We start from the raw sequence: 20,294 nt of genomic DNA, 5'->3' as shown, positions 1-20,294 counted from the left end.
GGCACAAAACTACCTGGGTGATCTTGGTTAAATCATTTTCTCTCAGCTCTGGGAAGGAGGCAATTGCAAGCCTCTTCTGAAAAACCTTGCCAAGAAAACTTAAGAGACTTGTCCTGGCACTCTTTGAGAATCAGACACAATTGAACACAAGAAAAAATAATTGAGAGTTTCACATGAAACAAGTTACCCTAGGATTATTTCATTCATTCATCCTGATACCTTTATCTGTTTCACACTCGATGCCAGAGACATATTTGTACAAGTTTAAATTATTTTTTAAAAGATCCTGACTTGTTCTATTTCTCATTTGTTTGTGAATATGTTCTTTTCTCAGTAACATTATTGTTTTTTCCCTAGTTTTTGAGAAGCAACCACTTTTTGCAGTTATTTTGCTAGCTCTGAAAGCACTCGGATATGTAATTGCTGTGGCTGGATTTGCTTTGTGTGTGACAGGTAAACTATGTACTTTATCAAAGTAATATGTGTTACAGCTTGGTTCTGAAGAAGTTACTTAACTTTTATATTGTGGCTGTCACAAACTAAAACAAAATTACAACAAAGCATAGCTATATGTCTATATCAAATTCAATACTTTCAGATATTATCAACCCATATCAAATGCTTCTGGACTTCCAGTGTCCTAGTTAGCATGGGAAAGAATGCTGGCCCTTGCAGCTCAGCATCATCTTACATGGTCTTGAAAAGAAGGTAATAAATCAAAAATGCAAATTATCGCAAGCATCACTGCTGAAAAGAATGAATACCTTTGAAGATTAGCTTAGCTGTAGCTTAATTTGGGCTTGCCTTTGTGATGCTGTCTCTGGTTTTTTCCTTCCTTGCCCAATGATTTCCACCCCCTTACCTTCTCTTAATTCATTTTATTTCCTCCCCTCCCCCTTTTTGCTTTCCTTCCTATCTTCTTAACCCATTTCAGTGTGGTCCTTCCGTCACTCCCTTCCTCCCTACCTTCTAGTTGCTATGTGCTATGGTTGTGCATGGCTTCAGTTTCAAGAGGGAAAAGGCACTTTGCACAGTGGCCTGCATGTAAGCATCCATCGCATCTTCTAAACCCAAGCATAGATTTTCCTGGGGTTTTGCTGCAGCAGCTGTTTGCAGCTGATACTCAACTCTGGGAAAAGACATGGATGCTTTAAGGAGCTGCCAAAGAGGACAAAAATATTACATTTGGCGATTCGTTTCTTTTGACCAAGATTAGTATTTTATATATTTTGCATTGCTTTCATGTTTCCCACTTTGAGTGCCTGTGTGACAGGTGGGATACAAATATAACAAATAAAGCTATAAATAAAGATACTGCCTTAATATGGGGCTACCATATCAGAGCTGTAAAATTCCAAATAACAGATAAAACTCTTTTTGCTGCCACCTAGTGATTATTGCACTTTTTTGAAGCCCAGATATGGAAGTTCTGTATAAATTAAACTGTGAAGCATTTTTATACAATTTAAATAGTATCATTTTTGAGCTTACAGTTTTGTTCACTATTGTGGACTACTATCTCCTGCTATCTGATGAATCAGCGTTTGTGAGAACAGATATGTTACCGTGACAGACATTTTGTCATGCATGTCAGGCTTCCTTCATGGCATATATTTGTAAGAATTTGAGTTCTCTTAAAATTCCAGATATGCCTGTCAGGCCTCTGGGTTGTGGGTTGCTTCTTACAACATCTTAGAAATGTTTAATTATTATGTAACTGTTTTAACTGATACAGCCTTCCTTATACAGGTTAAACAGACTCATGCACAAACTAGTCTGCCATAAAAAAATAAATAAAATTCTGTTAGTCCTAACGTTTATATAGTAAAGCCATGAAAAAACTAAGCCTCATTTATGTATATAATTTCAAGATGTCCTTGCATGTTCTACTATTATGTCTGAAAAATGTAAAGTATATGAGCACTCAAACATCTATACAATATTGTTCAGAGCTGGTGAAAATACTAGCCCCCCCCCCCGGTCTTTCACAGCTAACTTAAATGCCCATCTTTTTTCTCTCAACAGAATGTCAGCCGAAAAATGGAGCTGTTTTGATTGCAGGCTTAGCAATTATTAGTGCTGTAGCAGCAATTGGCTTAATTTACATTATTATTATTATTGGTAAGTAATTTCTGTAGAAAATGTTTGCTCATTTATTTCATAAGATTATTTGACCCCAGATGATTCTGGGTAGGTTACTTTTCTTAAAAACAAATAAACAAACAAACAAGAATTATGAAAGAAAGAAAAGAAAAAGAAACAGATGATCAGCATCCAGAAGGCAAATGGTGTAATGACACAATATCCAACTCAATTACTTCGGTATCCCAAGGCTTGGATGTATAGCCACATTTTCAGAGATTTTACGAATGTCATCAGGATGGCAGCTGTAGGACGCTCTGGTGGGATGCTATTCCAGAAGGCAGGTGTTGTTAGAGAGGAATGCACTTCTTAGGTCCCAATAGATGACATTGATTCATTGAAGGCATCCCACTCTGCCCAGTGATGCTGAATGGGCAGAAACACTCAGCTATAACCCAATATAGTACATTCAGCATCAAAATCCAGGCTGTATGTCATAATAGACTTTTTATATAATAACTGTCACCTGGAATTGCGCTTGAGTACTGCCATCACATGGGCATAATACAGCATGCTTATCATTGTGGGTGCCCTTGCATTCTGCAGCAGCTGTAGCTTCTGTGTGGCCTTTAAAGACAGCCTGATTAGAGTACATTGTAGTTACCCATTTATGAAGTGGCTAGGATGTGAGTGATTGTCTGAACAGTCAGGAACAGGCACAACTAACAACAGTGCCAGGAACAGGCACAACTAATTGAACAGTGTTCAATCTGTGTGAAAGCCCTCTTGATCACAATTGCTGCTTAAAGTATATTTAAATATATTTTATAGATGGATGGATGGATAGATAGATAGATAAAGCTTATATAAGATATAAATATTCAGTTAAGAAAATTACTGATTTTTTTAAAGAGATTCTTGTTTAATCATTTTCTTTTTTTAACAAAACAAATATTTGGATCATAGTATTGTTTGTGAATGAAGAAAGTTCATACGATGCGTGGCCTTCCCTATCATGGCACATCAGTCATATATTTACAAGATTATTGTTTTTAATCAGTGTCCACAGACCATACTTTTTTTCTCCTGTATGTGAGTCACATATACAGCAGTTAAATCCAGTCAATCATCTGGGGTCACATGGTTTAAATAACCATGTGACCCCCACTTAGTTTAAATAATTATCATTTATCATTGCCTAGGCATATAAACATCTGAATGAATCACACTTAATATATGCTGTTCTACTACATAGCTAAGTTTCTTCTGGCAAAAGATATTGCTTAATGAACATGCAGTTAGAAAATGTAGCCTTGGTTATTGGGAAAGCTAGTATAGTACTGTGTGGTTGGTTATAGACTCAATAACAACACCACAACAGCACTTGAGACCTTTAGTTGAATTAACAGTTGTATGATATATTTCATATGATCCACAACTGGAATATGCTTTAATATACGCTTGATCAGGAACATTTCATTTGCATTTTATTACTTATTTTTATTAATACATAAAATGCCATACTTTTACATTTGAATATTGGAAGCTTCAAGCAGTTAGGGGAAAAATTAGGAAACTTTATAATAGATTAGAGTGAAAGAATAAAAATTATGACATTTAGGGTATTAATTTATGACATAAGTTATAATTATATTATAAATATATATTATAAATATATAATAATTTGTGCCTATAGAAAATGTTCATAATATGTATGATGAAGAACCTGCTGTGACTGGAGCTTTCATTCTCAATAGTTACTTCAGACAATGATGATTTTTGTTGTGCATAAATCCTCACTGCTGCATAGATAGAGAACTGATCATGATAGGTAGAAATGTAAGCAAAGGCACGACTGTGACTATTTAAGCAAGTAAAAGTCAAACAAGCACTATTCAATAGTGGCTGTTTAATCCTGAGTTATATCAAATACAGAGAAGTACTTGAGTCCAGAATTATCTACTCAAGCGTTACATTTAGAATTACTTTTTAGTATATGTTTTCCATTAATTTATTCGTGCATTGCGTTGTTACGCATGTTTTTCAGTGAGAGACATATCTCATTATATATGATTGGTTTGTATGCTACAATCTTCCAAAGGTGTATCAGGTACCTAATTTTATTTCTATTATAGTACAAAGAGAAAAAGGTGTACTATATTGGGTTGATAGTAACCCTACAACCTGGAGGTTATATATTTCCCATTAGGAACTTAATTATAATTATAATACATTTGTGCATTCAGTCAGCAGACAGAAGTACTGCAGCTTGCTTTATTTTTGCTCAAACCACTTGATCTGTCTAGCTTAGTACTCTCTGTTGCAGTGATGATCAGTTTCCCTCATGTTGGCCTCCTAAGGCTAGACAGAATAGGACAGTGACCAGACCAGAAGGACAGTGTGGTATTTAGAGTAATAAGAAATAAGTAGAGTAATAGAGAAAAAAGAAATCCAAACAATGTTTTCTGGAAGGAGACCATACTCCGTGTGCAAGGTTGAATGGCTTAAGATACAAAATCCGTTTTTGAGAAAATTACATCGAATAATATTGGCAGAGTTATCAGGAAATTTCTATAATGCAATCCATAGGTACACTGGAGCCTTAAAATGAGATGTAGGGCAAGGTTGCTCATGCATGAAATAACTCTACCCATGATATAATTGCCCTCTGGAATATTCCCCTGTCAAAGGGGAGATCCGCTCCCATACTCCTGGCCTTCCAGAAGAACCTAAAAACTTGGTTCTGCTGCTTGGCCTGTGGCCCTGTAGGGTCCTCTACATTGAGGGGGCCTGATAGGATAGAGAAGATGCTTTACCCGAGGCTGCATATAATTTTGGTTTTAATTTTTATTAATTTTTTATGCTTTTTAAATTGCTTTTTGCCCATTTTAATCTTTATTATATTGTAAACTGGCTAGAGTCGCTGTAGTATTGAGATGGGCAGCATAGAAGTCCAATAAGTAAACTCTATTTTAGTTTAAAACAATTTAAACTAAATGCAGTTAGTTAAAAATCCAATAAAATTGTCATTTTGCTATTGAATTTCAGTGGAACAGTTTAAAGGAGCTTCAGAGAACTCAAATTAATGACTCAAATCTGATTATCTTGCATACAAATTCTTTCCAAATTCCCAGAGCTTCGCTTTGTGTGGCCCTTTGTTCTACAGTAGAATTAATTTTGATGTCCCATTATTATATCTTGATTTAAACAGCAAGATTTTAGTGTAGGAGGGTGCTGATAAAAGACTGCTTTGAAATAACAAATAAAGCAATCTAAAACTGCATTAAATAATAAATGATTTGAACCAACTTTGATGTAGAGAGTTATTGCCCTTATATGTAGTGCCAGCTGGAATGTAGTCATGGTTAGTTTAAAAATATTTATATCCTGTTGTTTTGTTACAAAATAGCTGCACCTAATGCAGTGGTTCTCAACCTTTATAGTGCTGTGACCCCTTTAATACAATTCCCCATGGTGCGGCGACCCCTTTAATACAATTCCCCACGGTGTTGCGACCCCCAACCGTAAAATTATTTTCGTTTTGAATTTATCGCGCCTGAAGCCATATTGGCTAGCGATCTGAACTGCTTGCGATTGCCTTGAGGACGGAGGCATTAAAGCGGAGACTCCTCCCCTATTAAGTTTATCGTGCCTGAAGCCAGATTAGGCTAGTGATTGGGAGTGATTGCAGCTGGCTTGAGAGGGAGACATCAGAGCAAAGATTTCTCTCTTTTTTAATTCATCGCGCCTGAAGCCGAATTCGGCTAGCGATTTGAAGAGCCTGCAGCTGGCTTGTGAAGTCAACCATTGGAGCGTGATTCTTCGACTCGCAAGTATACTTCCCATATTTCTGATGGTCTTAGGCGACCCCTGGCAAATCGTCATTCGACCCCCAAAGGGGTCCCGACCCACAGGTTGAGAACTGCTGACCTAATGGAAAATATAAATCAAATAATTAAATTATAGTGTGAGAAAACAAACTTCAATCAACAGAGAGAAAAAAATCAAGGATGACAGTCTACAATAAGCGTTGTTTGGTGTATTCCTGAAAGCCAGTTTACATATGCAGTTCCATCATACAACGTCTGTAATTAGTAGATACTGTATGAATAGATTTCACATATATAAAGAACAACTTTATATTTTCTTCCAAAAATTCTTCTTTTCCCCTTTCATGCATCTAACATCAAAAAGGGACAAAAAATGTGGGGTGATCATAGAATGTTGAGACTACTTTAACACAGCATTAATTTTCTACCTGCGTGCTTAGAACTCTAGGAGATCGGAGGTAAAGGATATTAAAGATTAACTATAATCTGTACCAGAAACAATTGTTTCACGTAGTCAGATTAGATAGTATTTCCAGGATCATCCTCAATTTCTGTATCCCAGTATCACTTCTTCCATTATTAGAATTGTTTCAGTTGCCCAATTTTCTTCCTATGTCTTCTGTAAGGTGGGAGTCCCAGTATTTATCCTCCAGACAGAAGAAAATGAACCTGTAGCAAATCATATCTGAGAAATATATGTTAACATTTAAAGGCTACGTGTTGGACTCATCAGATTTCTGATAAATTAACCCTCTTATAGAAAAATGATTGTAGAAGGAGAGTTTGTTAGTTTTCAGTTAAGTCTTCATTCCTGTCTTAGGCAATTGAACTATTTAGAGTTTCCCTTAACATTGCAGTGGCTTGCTTCTTACTTTCCCCCCTTAATTTAGCTTATGAAGGATGTCATATTGTAATAACTGAAGATAGAAATAAACCCTCATTTAAAAATAATTAATGAGACACTCGGTTTAAATTCTGATGATATCATCCGTACAAAGTGATCCGATATTTGTGCTTTAGTTATCTAATCAGAAAATTTGTTCTATATTTTTAACCTAGGTTCCAACTTGAAAGATCATCAGCCTCCAAGGGTAAGCTTACCATTAATGTATTTGGGGTGTCTACATGGCTCGGGGAATTTGTAATGAGATGCTAAGCTTTCATAATTGCAGGTTGGTAGCAAGCAAAACCCACAGAAAACTTGGCAAGAATGTGTGTTGTCAGTAACTGGCTATCTATACTTTCTTCAAGGATCTTTACTATTATATGCCATCAAGTCAGTATCAACTCTCTTGGAACTCATTAAACCTGGGTTTCCACATTTTTCATTCTACACTGTAAGAAGTCTTTCTGGCAATATCTTTTCTTACCCTGTTTCATATTGAAACTGCAAAATGCAAAATTTACTTGCAGCTTGATCAGTTATCCACTGGAATCAGGATGTTCTGTCAATGGGTGATCAGTGTTATTATATTGTTTCATATGATGAGGATTTAATGAGGTATTTAAAATTAGATTGAATTATTGTCTGCATGTACTAGATTAATTACATATTCATTCATTCATTCATTCTTACTTGAATCTATAAGCTATCCAACTCCAGTGGACTCATTTGTGTTGGTTTCTTTCTTTTCCTCTGTGTGTCATTATACAGTCTCACCTATCTTTTCTTCTTCTTTCTTTTTATATTAAAATAATAAAAAACTAAAATACAATTTATGGAGGAAATACGATTTAAAAAACAAAATCCCAAAGTGTTGGAAAAATACAGTCATGCTAATTAATTTAGGGTTTGAACCCTGAAATCGCAATTGACTTGTTCATGCTTAGTTATTAAAGAATAGCTAAACCAATGTATATTCTCTTTTTTTTTTTTTTTTATTAAAACAGTTTTACAACAATTAAATTTTTTCCCCCTCCCCCCCTCCCTCCTAAACCCCCCTCCCCCCCCCAGACTTCCCGGAGCAAACACAAGGTATAGTTCCTTAAACAAAACAGTCATACATTAAATTTTTAAAATCTAACACAATTATAATCTTTCTCTCACATAACCTGACTTCTTCCATTAAAATCAAAATAACATCCTTCATTCAAAAGCAATCCGAAATTTCTTAATCTGATATCTATTTTGAATATAATCAATCCAGTTCTTCCATTCATTTAAATATTTTTCTTGAGTACTGTCTTTCAAGAAGGCTGAGATTTTAGCCATCTCAGCCAAATTGGAAACTTTCAATATCCATTCTTCTATTGTGGGTAATTCTTTTTTCTTCCAATATTGTCCAATCAACAGTCGTGCTGCTGTTATTAAGTTCAAAATCAACTTAGTCTCAATCACTGTACAGTCCGTTGTTATTCCCAAAAGGAAAAATTGCGGTAGGAACTTTATCTTCTTCTTCAGAACATTCTGCATAATCCACCAGATTCTTATCCAGAAAGACTTAATTTTCTTACAAGTCCACCATACATGAAAATATGTAGCATCATCACAATTACATCTCCAACATTTCGCTTGCATATCTGGATACATACATGATAATTTCTTAGGATCTAAATGCCATCTATAAAACATCTTATAAAAATTTTCCCTTAAATTCTGTGCTTGCGTAAATTTAACATTTCTAACCCAAATTTTTTCCCATGTTTCCAACATTATTGAACCAATGTATATTCTCAAGAGTGCTGCCTACTGTAATCCTCCACTCCATTCCAGTCTAACCAGAGGCCAATTTGGGGTGGCATGTCAGTGGCCAAATCAAAAAAGTAGCTAACATAATACAAAGAAGTTGGACAAAATAAAAGCTTAGTTAAATGTGCACCTGACTAAAATAAAATTTAACAAATTAAATCAATTTTTGGGTTAATTCCCTATATTTGCTTTCTTCTGCTGTGTATCTCTACTTCATAATTAAAATAATTGAACATATTTCAAAGATTCACTGCTAAGTTGATTTGGATGAACATTTGCATTTTTAAGATAGACATTTTGCTAAGTTTTGGATAACTGGTACATGCAATGCAAATATGTTATATGTGAATTATTGTCTAGTGTGATCCCCTATAAATTCTTGGATGATTGAAGAAAGCCAGTATCATACAATGAAGTGATTAGAAAATAATTGTGTGCATGTCCACAGTGTTCCCAAGCCTTGCTTCTTGCTTTCTACTATGTACTTCTCTGTACTACAAGATCTTTATGAATTACAACTTTAGATATGCATTATTCTGCTATATTGAAAAATTGTTCCTAGAAATGATTTATAGGAGACAGCATGACTGCACAATAGTGATGGGTAATGCAAATCTATGGACAGCCTCAGAGGGTGTGCTAAATTGGCCATCCAGAAACAAATACATCTGAAATATTACAACATTGTTTGGTTCTTAATGAGACCTCATGAAATCACAACATTTGGAATTGCAAGCCATCCAGAGTCATTGATTGAGATGGGTGGCTATAGAAATTAATTGATTAATTAATTACGATGCAAAATTCCCCAAGAGTACTTGCTGCCTGAGATGGTTACTGATGCCATCTCTACTGTCTTTTTTATCTATGCTGACTTTATTATGCGCCTTTCCCTTTGATATGCTTGGAAAGTAGGAAGATAGTTGAACCTGTGAACGTAGTTGCAAATTCGTGTCTAATAAAATGCAGATAAGGTGTTCCAGGCCTTTTCTGTAACTCAGTGTACTACTTGTGTTCATTGTTACTAGTTTTCCAACAGTACATGAAAAAATAAGCTGTACTACAAATCCTTTTAATACTGGTAGTCCTCGACTTATGACTGGTCACTTAACAACCATTTGAGGTTACAGTGGACTTCCTCGCATATTTATGACTCCAAAGTTCCGATAGCTGCCAGTCTTTCCCATGAACATGTGACTGCATGTCAGGCACTTGGAAACCAGACTGTATTTATAGCCAGTTGCAACATTCTGCAGTCATATAAACTGGGTTTTGCATTTGTACTAAAAAACAGCGTTTACTTCTGGTTTCCACAAAAACCTACCTGTAACAAACCATTAGTTTGCTTAACAACTGTGGTGTTTGCTTAGCAACCCTGGCAGTTGGTTTGTGACCACAACATCCATTTTATGAAAAAAAAAATTATTTATTTTTTGCAAAATTGGGTTGGTCTCATGGGTTTACAACTTCACAATTTACAAATGTAAATGGGCAGATTCCATGATGGTTGTAAGTCGAGGACTACTTGTAATTCAGCCATCAAATTTCAACTACTCTTTGGCTTGGCTTCTTTATTAGTCTGGCAACAAATGAATTTTCTAGCCCTTTTCTTTAAAGCAGGTGTGTAATGTGCAGCGCACTATTGTGGGTGTGTCAAGTTTTGCACTCAGACATAGTGGAGAAGTTAACTTTAAAATAGCAGAGCAGAAATTGGGTTACACATTTCTTATACCTGTCCATGTCCTATTTGGGAATCCATCTCTTCTGGCTTGCTTTAACCATAGCATGGTATTACGTCTGCAATGGCATTAGCCAAATCTTTAGATTCATTAAGTTTGAAATAATCCCTACACCTGATTTCTAGTCTAATGTTAGTAGTTTTCTAATACATGAAAACATAATCTGCAATACAAATCCTTTTAATACAGGTTTTGTGGGCATCCTGGTTTAGGCTGACCAGGTATATTTAAATGATTTATATCTTAATCTGTAGTGTGCCCTTTTTCTGGAAAGTTCTTAAATTATCTGTATAATTCAGTAATCAGGAAAACAAGAAACATTTAAATACAATCATTAACTGGTAAAGACTCAGTTTTTCTGTGTATGTAAAGCATGTGTGTCTGTGCATGTCGTGTCTATCAATATACAACATAACCTATTATCTCTCTGAGAGCCAGCGTGGTGCAGTGTGGAATGTGCTGGAGTAAGATTGGGGAGACCCAGGTTCTAGTCTCCCCTTAGCCAGACAAACCAACTGAGTGATTTTGGGCCAGTCACTCACTCTCAGCCTTAGACTGGAAAGTAGAAAACACATATCTACCAATCTTTACTGGACTAGACAAACAAATAGGCCAGTGGATTGATTCAGGTTGAAAAAAATATATACAAATAGAAATTAGGCACTGAGATCTATGCTCTGTGTCTCATATAACAAGCATAGACAAACTTTAGTCCAGTTTAAATAGTTAGTGCCTGCCAAAATGAATGTGGTTAAATAAAGCATTCTTAAGATGATTATTTTGGTATCCAGGTTATTTTTTGGGCTTTTTAGTGATGTCATTAAAAAAATAATGAACATATTGAAATTAATTGAAATAAAAAGAAAAGGGGTGCATATTGGTAGTTTTCAATTACAGCATTTGTATATTCCTGATGAGGTCATCACATCCCTTTCCTTAACTATACTTGGGGGGGGGAGCTGCCACTGTTAAAGCAATAATGCTGTTATATCCCAGTATTTTGACAAAAATATAACTGATACTATCGTTGTTAAAGTTTTGATGATGTGTTTGAAAGATTTAGTTCTTCAGCTTGTTTCTGTGATTTGTAGTTTGATACCAGTTAAATGAAATGTATTCCACAGTTGTCATTGCAGGCGCAATCTTGCTGAATGCAGCTACTTGTTCTTTGTAGTGTTTGTTGTCTGCATTACTGCTAAATTGCAAAGAGAAGCTATTGCCACTGAAGTACTTCTGAAGCAGGCATGTCATCATCATTTATAGCCTGGAAATAACCAAACCTGTCACTAATCTTTCTAATGTTTTGCTGCCTCTTTTATTTCTTTTATAGAATCACTATTTATTGTATATATCAATTAGAGTTGTTTAAATTTTGGACCTCCAAAGTAGACTTGAAAGCTTTATGTATTTTAAATATTTTACAGAAAGCTGTTGAAGAATCACTTAATGGTAGGTGGTAATTTTGTCTAGTTTGGGAGATTTGATATTGGTGTTTTGATGAACATTAGAGAATGACTGTTGGTGCCATTTAGAAATAGACATGTATGCAGGATAATGTAACATGAATCATGGCATCAAATCACTGGTGATCTGGTCATTTCAAGTGTTACTAAATACTTTGCGGTGCAGTAGTTTTTGGTATGTCTACTGGATGGTATTTTTTTAGGATAAATGGGATAGTGACCGTATATGTTGCTTGGCCAAAAGAATCAGGCTCTTAATGTGAAAGCAGATTTCTTCTTAAAGGTAGATGTTACCCTGCCTTTTGCATGGGGTGCATGAATTTCTGGGATTATGCTGTGCTCTTTTTTTGTTGTTGGCTTTGTTTTGTTTTGCTATTGGATATCCAATTTCTTATTTGATTCAGCTGATTTGAAAGCACTTCTGCTAATATAAAATCAAGAGGAATGTTAATGGTTTTTTTATAATCCAGCGGGATTTTTGTTAACATTGGTGCTCTCATTTCTTTCATGTTACATGGAACTATGGCATGCTTGGACTATTCTGTTCTTGTTTGTTTGACTAATTACTAACTCTTTGCTTGCTTTTTCAAAAGATGCAAAAGGAGTAATGTTAGAATGATGATGGTGAGTAGCCATTGTCTGTATTTTGGGTGCATTTTTGTCAACATGATATACATTTTCTTTTGTTCTACATCTTTCTAAAATAGAATTTGGAAGATATGATTTAGTGTTATAGTCTTATCCCAATAAGACATGAATAGCTGTCAGCTTGGTTATGATATAGACTTTACATCATGACTTATATTCCTATATCTCACAACCACGTTTCTTTTCTAACGTGCAGCAAACTATTGCTATTCTTATTTTTCAGAATCTTGGTGCATATTATACTACACAAATTTTTTCAAAAGATTTGCTTCCTGAAAATCTTTTGATGATTATGATTAGACCCCTTCAGACTGAACACAAATATGATTTCAAAATCATAGTAATCTTGACAAATATGAAATTCACTTTTATTGACTATAATTTATTTAATTGCATAATGTTTCCAACATACTGCACAAGTTCAACATGCTAAAAGTGTTTTGCTGTTGATTTTCACTTGTACTAAGTGCCTGATGCATTTCACTGCAGTGTCCAACAATAGTCAGCCAGCATTGATGAATTCCAGTTGCCCTGGTACTGATTTTCCATTGTGGCAATGTTCTCATGAAAGCTTTCACTATGTTCATCACTGACTGCACCTAGATTTTCGGGAAAGAAGTCCAAGTGTGAATACAGAAAATGAATCTTCAGTGGCATGTTGCACTTCACAATCTTGTATGCTGTAATTAACTTGTCAACCAACTGAATACAGTTTGGTGTTCTGCAGTTGCCAAGAAAATTCTCAACAACATCCTCGAATGATTTCCAGGGGATTTTGTTTCACGCTACTGACAGATCTTCGAACTGCTTTTCGTCGGAGATCTTTGGACCAACAAAAATGCTTTCCTTAATTTTAGCATCAGCTATTCATGGAAACATCTGTTTCAAATAATGAAAACCTTCACCTTCCTTCTTCATTGCTTTCACAATTTTTTTCTTCAGTCCAAGTTTTATATGAAGGGGAGGCAAAAATATATTTGTTGGATCAACAAGTGGTTCATCTACCACATTTTTCTGGCCTGGAACCAAATTCTTTTGGAGTAGCCATTTCTTTTCCACGTAATGTGATTCTTTTGCACATTCTTTTGTAACAATGGTACTTGATATATCCAAGCTGCATCGCAAGCCACAGAGCGAGTACTTTTAGATATCCACAGATATTCCTGTTGCACTTTGTGTATTGGATATGCTTCAACAACAGTTCCTTGTTTACATACATTTCTTTCATGTGTGCAGCATAACCAATAGGAATTGAAGGATGTACATTGCCATTATGTAACAAGGCAGCCTTGAGACTTAACACTGATGAATCAGTAAAGAGATACCAATCTAGTGGGTTATGCTCCCAACCCAAAACTGTGAACAAATCAATGTCAGTACAAAAAAAACGAGGTTTCAACTTGTGGAAAGAAATTTGTTAAATCATCTTGACGGCTTTGAAAGACAGAACACTTCATGCTGGTGGTAGCAAACACCATTCTAGCAGTTTTGAACCCAGCTTTTGTTCATTTCATTTTAATTGTGTGTGAGATGAAGCTCACCAGATAAACACACTTCAAAATCCAGATCATTGTCACTGTTCCTTCCAGCCTGGTGCATTGCAGCATCTTCGTCTATTTCATCTAAGCTTCATTTCTTTGATGTCTTCAGCACTGGCAGATTATGTGGCAGATTATCATGTGGCACTGGTCTTATGGCTAAAGGCAGATTGGGTTTTTTAATTTATTTCTTATTTTTAGCAGAGGAGCCAGTGACATTAATCAGACAGAAGTAACAGACTTTCATGTGATCATTCTGTTCTCACTATATCATTGGGATAACAAATGACATTTAGTTCCAAGTTCGTCGGAGTCAAGATCTAAGATGAACAGCACATCTTTCATAACAAATGTGACGAACCCAGTTGTTTTGATCACCAATCTCATAACCAGAATAAATTCATATGCTTCCTTAACAAGACCAGTCGTGGTGCATCTTTGGGGCTTAAACTGTATTTGCCACAAATGTAAAACATTTGGGGCTTAAACTGTATTTGCCACAAATGTAAAACATATCACAACTGTTCCAACATGACTGAGACATTTTTGCTATCACTAGTTGTCCCATAGCAAGTCTATAACTGGCTTACTTGTTATGTAAATTACATGTGCCTAGCCTATCCTATGTCTTGAAACAACTGCATCAAAATACATGGAAACTGATATCAATGAAATGAGCAGCATCTGTGCATGCAAGCTGCTTTCAAGGCAGCATCCAGCCACCCTAAGTATGCCTGACATATACCAAAACTATACCTCTTCCAGAAATAGCAATACTACTTAGACTTATATACCACTTCACAATGCCTTACAGCCCTTTCTAAGCAGTTTACAGAGTCAGCATATTGTCCCCAATAGTCTGAGTCCTCATTTTACTGAGCTTGGAAGGATGGAAGGCCAAGTCAATCTTGAGCTGGTCAGGATCAAACTGTAGTTGACAGTTAGCCTGCAATGCTGCATTGTAACTACTGCGCCACCATGGCTCTTGTGGTGCAATGTTATATAACATGTCAAGTGCATGCCTGGACATGCATGAGTTACACCAAGCATTTTATAACACAAATGAAAATTAATAAACTTAAAATTTATATAAGAAGAAATTGGAGAAACAGAAGATTTCTATAAACAGTACCTGATAGATTAAATTATTTTCATGAATAGCTGCCAAAAATCTTCGATATGCCCAAAAGTGTTCAGGAAGCAAAATCTTTATTGTTCAGTGTTATTTTTGACACAATTGCTCCAGAAATATGTTTGTTACACTAAGTGTCCCTCTTTTTTTTTTTTATTATTTTTTTTTTATTATTATTATTTTTTTGCAACAAACAAACAAAAAGAAAATACATTATTACACCCTTGTGCTATACATAAAAGGAAGATTTGGGTCTTCGGATATATCCTCATGATTGCCAAAATCCACGTTCTCGAGGTACAGGTACTGAAGCGTCCAATGTTCCAAGCGCAAAGTCCACAAATGGTTTCCAAGTCTTCCAGAAATAGCAATACTACTTAGACTTATATACCACTTCACAATGCCTTACAGCCCTTTCTAAGCAGTTTACAGAGTCAGCATATTGTCCCCAATAGTCTGAGTCCTCATTTTACTGAGCTTGGAAGGATGGAAGGCCAAGTCAATCTTGAGCTGGTCAGGATCAAACTGTAGTTGACAGTTAGCCTGCAATGCTGCATTGTAACTACTGCGCCACCATGGCTCTTGTGGTGCAATGTTATATAATATGTCAAGTGCATGCCTGGACATGCATGAGTTACACCAAGCATTTTATAACACAAATGAAAATTAATAAACTTAAAATTTATATAAGAAGAAATTGGAGAAACAGAAGATTTCTATAAACAGTACCTGATAGATTAAATTATTTTCATGAATAGCTGCCAAAATCTTGATATTCCCAAAAGGAAAAATTGCGGTAGGAACTTTATCTTCTTCTTCAGAACATTCTGCATAATCCACCAGATTCTTATCCAGAAAGACTTAATTTTCTTACAAGTCCACCATACATGAAAATATGTAGGAACTTTATCTTCTTCTTCAGAACATTCTGCATAATCCACCAGATTCTTATCCAGAAAGACTTAATTTTCTTACAAGTCCACCATACATGAAAATATGTAGGAACTTTATCTTCTTCTTCAGAACATTCTGCATAATCCACCAGATTCTTATCCAGAAAGACTTAATTTTCTTACAAGTCCACCATACATGAAAATATGTAGGAACTTTATCTTCTTCTTCAGAACATTCTGCATAATCCACCAGATTCTTATCCAGAAAGACTTAATTTTCTTACAAGTCCACCATACATGAAAATATGTAGGAACTTTATCTTCTTCTTCAGAACATTCTGCATAATCCACCAGATTCTTATCCAGAAAGACTTAATTTTCTTACAAGTCCACCATACATGAAAATATGTAGGAACTTTATCTTCTTCTTCAGAACATTCTGCATAATCCACCAGATTCTTATCCAGAAAGACTTAATTTTCTTACAAGTCCACCATACATGAAAATATGTAGGAACTTTATCTTCTTCTTCAGAACATTCTGCATAATCCACCAGATTCTTATCCAGAAAGACTTAATTTTCTTACAAGTCCACCATACATGAAAATATGTAGGAACTTTATCTTCTTCTTCAGAACATTCTGCATAATCCACCAGATTCTTATCCAGAAAGACTTAATTTTCTTACAAGTCCACCATACATGAAAATATGTAGGAACTTTATCTTCTTCTTCAGAACATTCTGCATAATCCACCAGATTCTTATCCAGAAAGACTTAATTTTCTTACAAGTCCACCATACATGAAAATATGTAGGAACTTTATCTTCTTCTTCAGAACATTCTGCATAATCCACCAGATTCTTATCCAGAAAGACTTAATTTTCTTACAAGTCCACCATACATGAAAATATGTAGGAACTTTATCTTCTTCTTCAGAACATTCTGCATAATCCACCAGATTCTTATCCAGAAAGACTTAATTTTCTTACAAGTCCACCATACATGAAAATATGTAGGAACTTTATCTTCTTCTTCAGAACATTCTGCATAATCCACCAGATTCTTATCCAGAAAGACTTAATTTTCTTACAAGTCCACCATACATGAAAATATGTAGGAACTTTATCTTCTTCTTCAGAACATTCTGCATAATCCACCAGATTCTTATCCAGAAAGACTTAATTTTCTTACAAGTCCACCATACATGAAAATATGTAGGAACTTTATCTTCTTCTTCAGAACATTCTGCATAATCCACCAGATTCTTATCCAGAAAGACTTAATTTTCTTACAAGTCCACCATACATGAAAATATGTAGGAACTTTATCTTCTTCTTCAGAACATTCTGCATAATCCACCAGATTCTTATCCAGAAAGACTTAATTTTCTTACAAGTCCACCATACATGAAAATATGTAGGAACTTTATCTTCTTCTTCAGAACATTCTGCATAATCCACCAGATTCTTATCCAGAAAGACTTAATTTTCTTACAAGTCCACCATACATGAAAATATGTAGGAACTTTATCTTCTTCTTCAGAACATTCTGCATAATCCACCAGATTCTTATCCAGAAAGACTTAATTTTCTTACAAGTCCACCATACATGAAAATATGTAGCATCATCACAATTACATCTCCAACATTTTTACTAATTTTTTCGTAATGCCCTCCCGGAAAATCATCAATCCCTCTGGCATCAGCCATCTGAAGCCCTCCTTCTGGTACAATTTGCTTGACAAAAATAATATTTCTTTCTTTTCACGTACCTGTCTGGGAATCTGCCTCAGAATGGCTATCTCCTTGCCCTGTAAATCAGTGCCCCACTCCTATGTTTTCTAAGAATTTCATCTCGTCTCTCTTCTCACAAATTTGACATGAACCTCTCTGGGAACTGCATGCGTGCATATTGCAATTAACTCTATAAACTCGATCCACATCCCAATTCATGAAATCAACACCTCTCCCAAGAAATTCTCCCAACAATTTAGTCACAACATCTCTCAAATCTTCTTGGTCCACTTCTTCCAAATTTTGAAACCTAAGGAAATAAGACATTTTATCCATCTGTAGTCCAAGCACAGCATTGCCTGTCGTCTCCTCTCTTTTCTGCACTGCCCGCATATCACCCTCAGACCTTCCACTTTCTGCTTGTTTTCTGCTGAGACTTGTTGAGTATCCTTTAAATCCTTTTGGATAGTCACAATTTCTGCTCTTATTTCCGTTTGGCCTCTTTGCAAATCATCCAATTTCTTGTCCATATTGGATAACTTTTCCAGAATTCTCTCCATCTCTCCAGCAGTTGGTCTCTGACCTTTTGCCATTTGAAAAAAAAAGTATTCAAAATCCTCAGGCAAGCACAGTATCCTTGTAATTTCCTCCGGATCCACCAGGGGGCACTCACAGGAGCAACGAGTCCAGAGTACAGTTAGTCAACCAGGAAGCCGAAGGGAAGTGATGTCATCAAAATTCTCATAGTGAAGGCGGAAGCTGGACGCCACCACTGTTCCCCAGAAGGAGGGGGGGCCTCAAACCTTCCCTCCTAAATTTCTCCATCACCTCTTCTCTCCAGAGCTCCACAAAACCGGTAATCTTCTTATTTTAAGTTCTCCTCTCTCCAGAATAACTCGTGCTCCTTCCAACCGCAGGGAGAAAACCCCCGCACTCCGGAGCACTCCACTCACGTTACCGATATTCCCTTCCTTCTCCTCCTCAATTCTTCTCCGTGCCCTGTTCACCACCAGGCTGCTGCAGTTATAAATCCAATGCCCGGTATCACGGGCACAGCGGCAAGCGGCGACCAAAATAATGGCGCGGCCTGTGGCCTCGAACCCGCCAAGCCTAGGGCCGCGCCAGCATCGGTCCCCACAGTCCTGTATATCGGCTGGGAGACCCCTGGCGAGCCGTCCGTACGGCAGGTGTCCTTTTCGGAACACCTGGCCCCTGAGGGCCTCGGCGGCGGCCGGATTCGGGCGCTGGAGGCAGGAGAAACCTTCCAGACGTCCGTTGCCGCTGGATACCGGAAGTCGTCCACTTCATTACGTTTTATATTATTTTTAATCGGCCAAATTCCAGTTGTCTCCCCCAAAAAGATTATATCCGGAATTAAAATTTTAACAAATTTGTTCCACATTTTACTTAATCCCTTTAACCAATAACTTCTACTTACACATTTTAAATTTGCTTTATCTAAAAACCACCTTGATCCAAATTTCTCTATATCCCTTAACTCTAAATCTCTCCAATAATTATCTTCACCTTTAAGTATTTTTACCACTATCCGGATACCATACGCACAATAATAATTAAATAATTTGGGGATTCCTAATCCGCCTTCCTTTTGATTTTGATACCACATTTTCTTCACTAATCTGGGTCTTTTGCTACCATTGCAAAATTTATCCAGTTTTTTCTGATATCCTTCAATATCTTTCTCTGTCAGATTTAGTGGTAGCATCTCGAATAAAAAGTTGAACTTGGGCAGCAACATCATCTTACACATTGCAATTCTACCAAACCAAGACAACTTTAAAATTTTATATTTATCTATCTTCTTCTCAATTTCGTTAATCACCACATCATAATTAAGTTTTTTCAATTCTTTAACCTTAAGTGAAAGCACTATACCCAAATATTTCAATGTGTTTTTAATCCTTATCCCAAATTGCTCTTGCATATTCTCAGACTCATTACCATTACTATCCATCAATAATTCTGACTTTGACCAATTTACTTTCAATCCTGTCATTTCTTCAAATTCTATCAAATGCTTATATATCTTTTTCAAATCTTTCTGTACATTTTTCAAAATAATTAAAGTATCATCCGCATTCAAATTTATCTTATACCCTTATATCCTTCTAATTCTTCATCTTTTCTATCATTTTGTCAATATTTCCATAGCCAATAAAAATAATGTTGGGGACAGGGACATCCTTGTCTCGTACCAGCTTCTAATTTTATCTCTTCAGTTAATATTCCATTCACCTTCACTCTTGCACTGCTCTTTTGGTACAATTTTGAAATAACATGTATAAACTTATTACCAAAGCCTAAAGCCTCCACAATTACTTTAATTGTTTCCCATTGTACAGAATCAAAAGCTTTAAAAATATCCAATGATACTATACCAATTTTATCACCATTATATTCAGCTACATCTATAATATTTAATACTCTTCTAACAATATCACTCATGTATCTACCCTTCACAAAGCCTACTTGATTATAACTTATATATCTATCTATAAATCTATTTAATCTATTACTTATAATA

At 35.8% G+C, this 20,294-nt stretch overlaps 1 protein-coding gene across 5 annotated transcripts in view; it reads left to right on the top strand.

The window, feature by feature from the left end:
• The window catches only part of CD47 (CD47 molecule), an 89,294-nt gene that overhangs the window by 60,445 nt on the left and 8,555 nt on the right, over nt 1-20,294 (top strand). For 3 of the 5 annotated variants that reach the window (XM_058184628.1, XM_058184624.1, XM_058184626.1), the window contains 5 exons: nt 358-453; nt 2,026-2,121; nt 6,972-7,003; nt 11,765-11,789; nt 12,397-12,437. In XM_058184628.1, coding sequence (XP_058040611.1) covers nt 358-453; nt 2,026-2,121; nt 6,972-7,003; nt 11,765-11,789; nt 12,397-12,422 — 275 coding nt within the window. In that variant the 3' untranslated portion in view covers nt 12,423-12,437. Of the gene's footprint in view, nt 1-357; nt 454-2,025; nt 2,122-6,971; nt 7,004-11,764; nt 11,790-12,396; nt 12,438-20,294 lie in introns of those variants that run through there. The other 2 variants (XM_058184625.1, XM_058184627.1) reach the window with 2 other exon arrangements.

This window comes from Ahaetulla prasina, chromosome 5 (genome assembly GCF_028640845.1).
Source record: "Ahaetulla prasina isolate Xishuangbanna chromosome 5, ASM2864084v1, whole genome shotgun sequence".
Lineage (NCBI taxonomy): Eukaryota > Metazoa > Chordata > Lepidosauria > Squamata > Colubridae > Ahaetulla > Ahaetulla prasina.
This window is presented reverse-complemented; position numbering and strand designations above follow the sequence as displayed.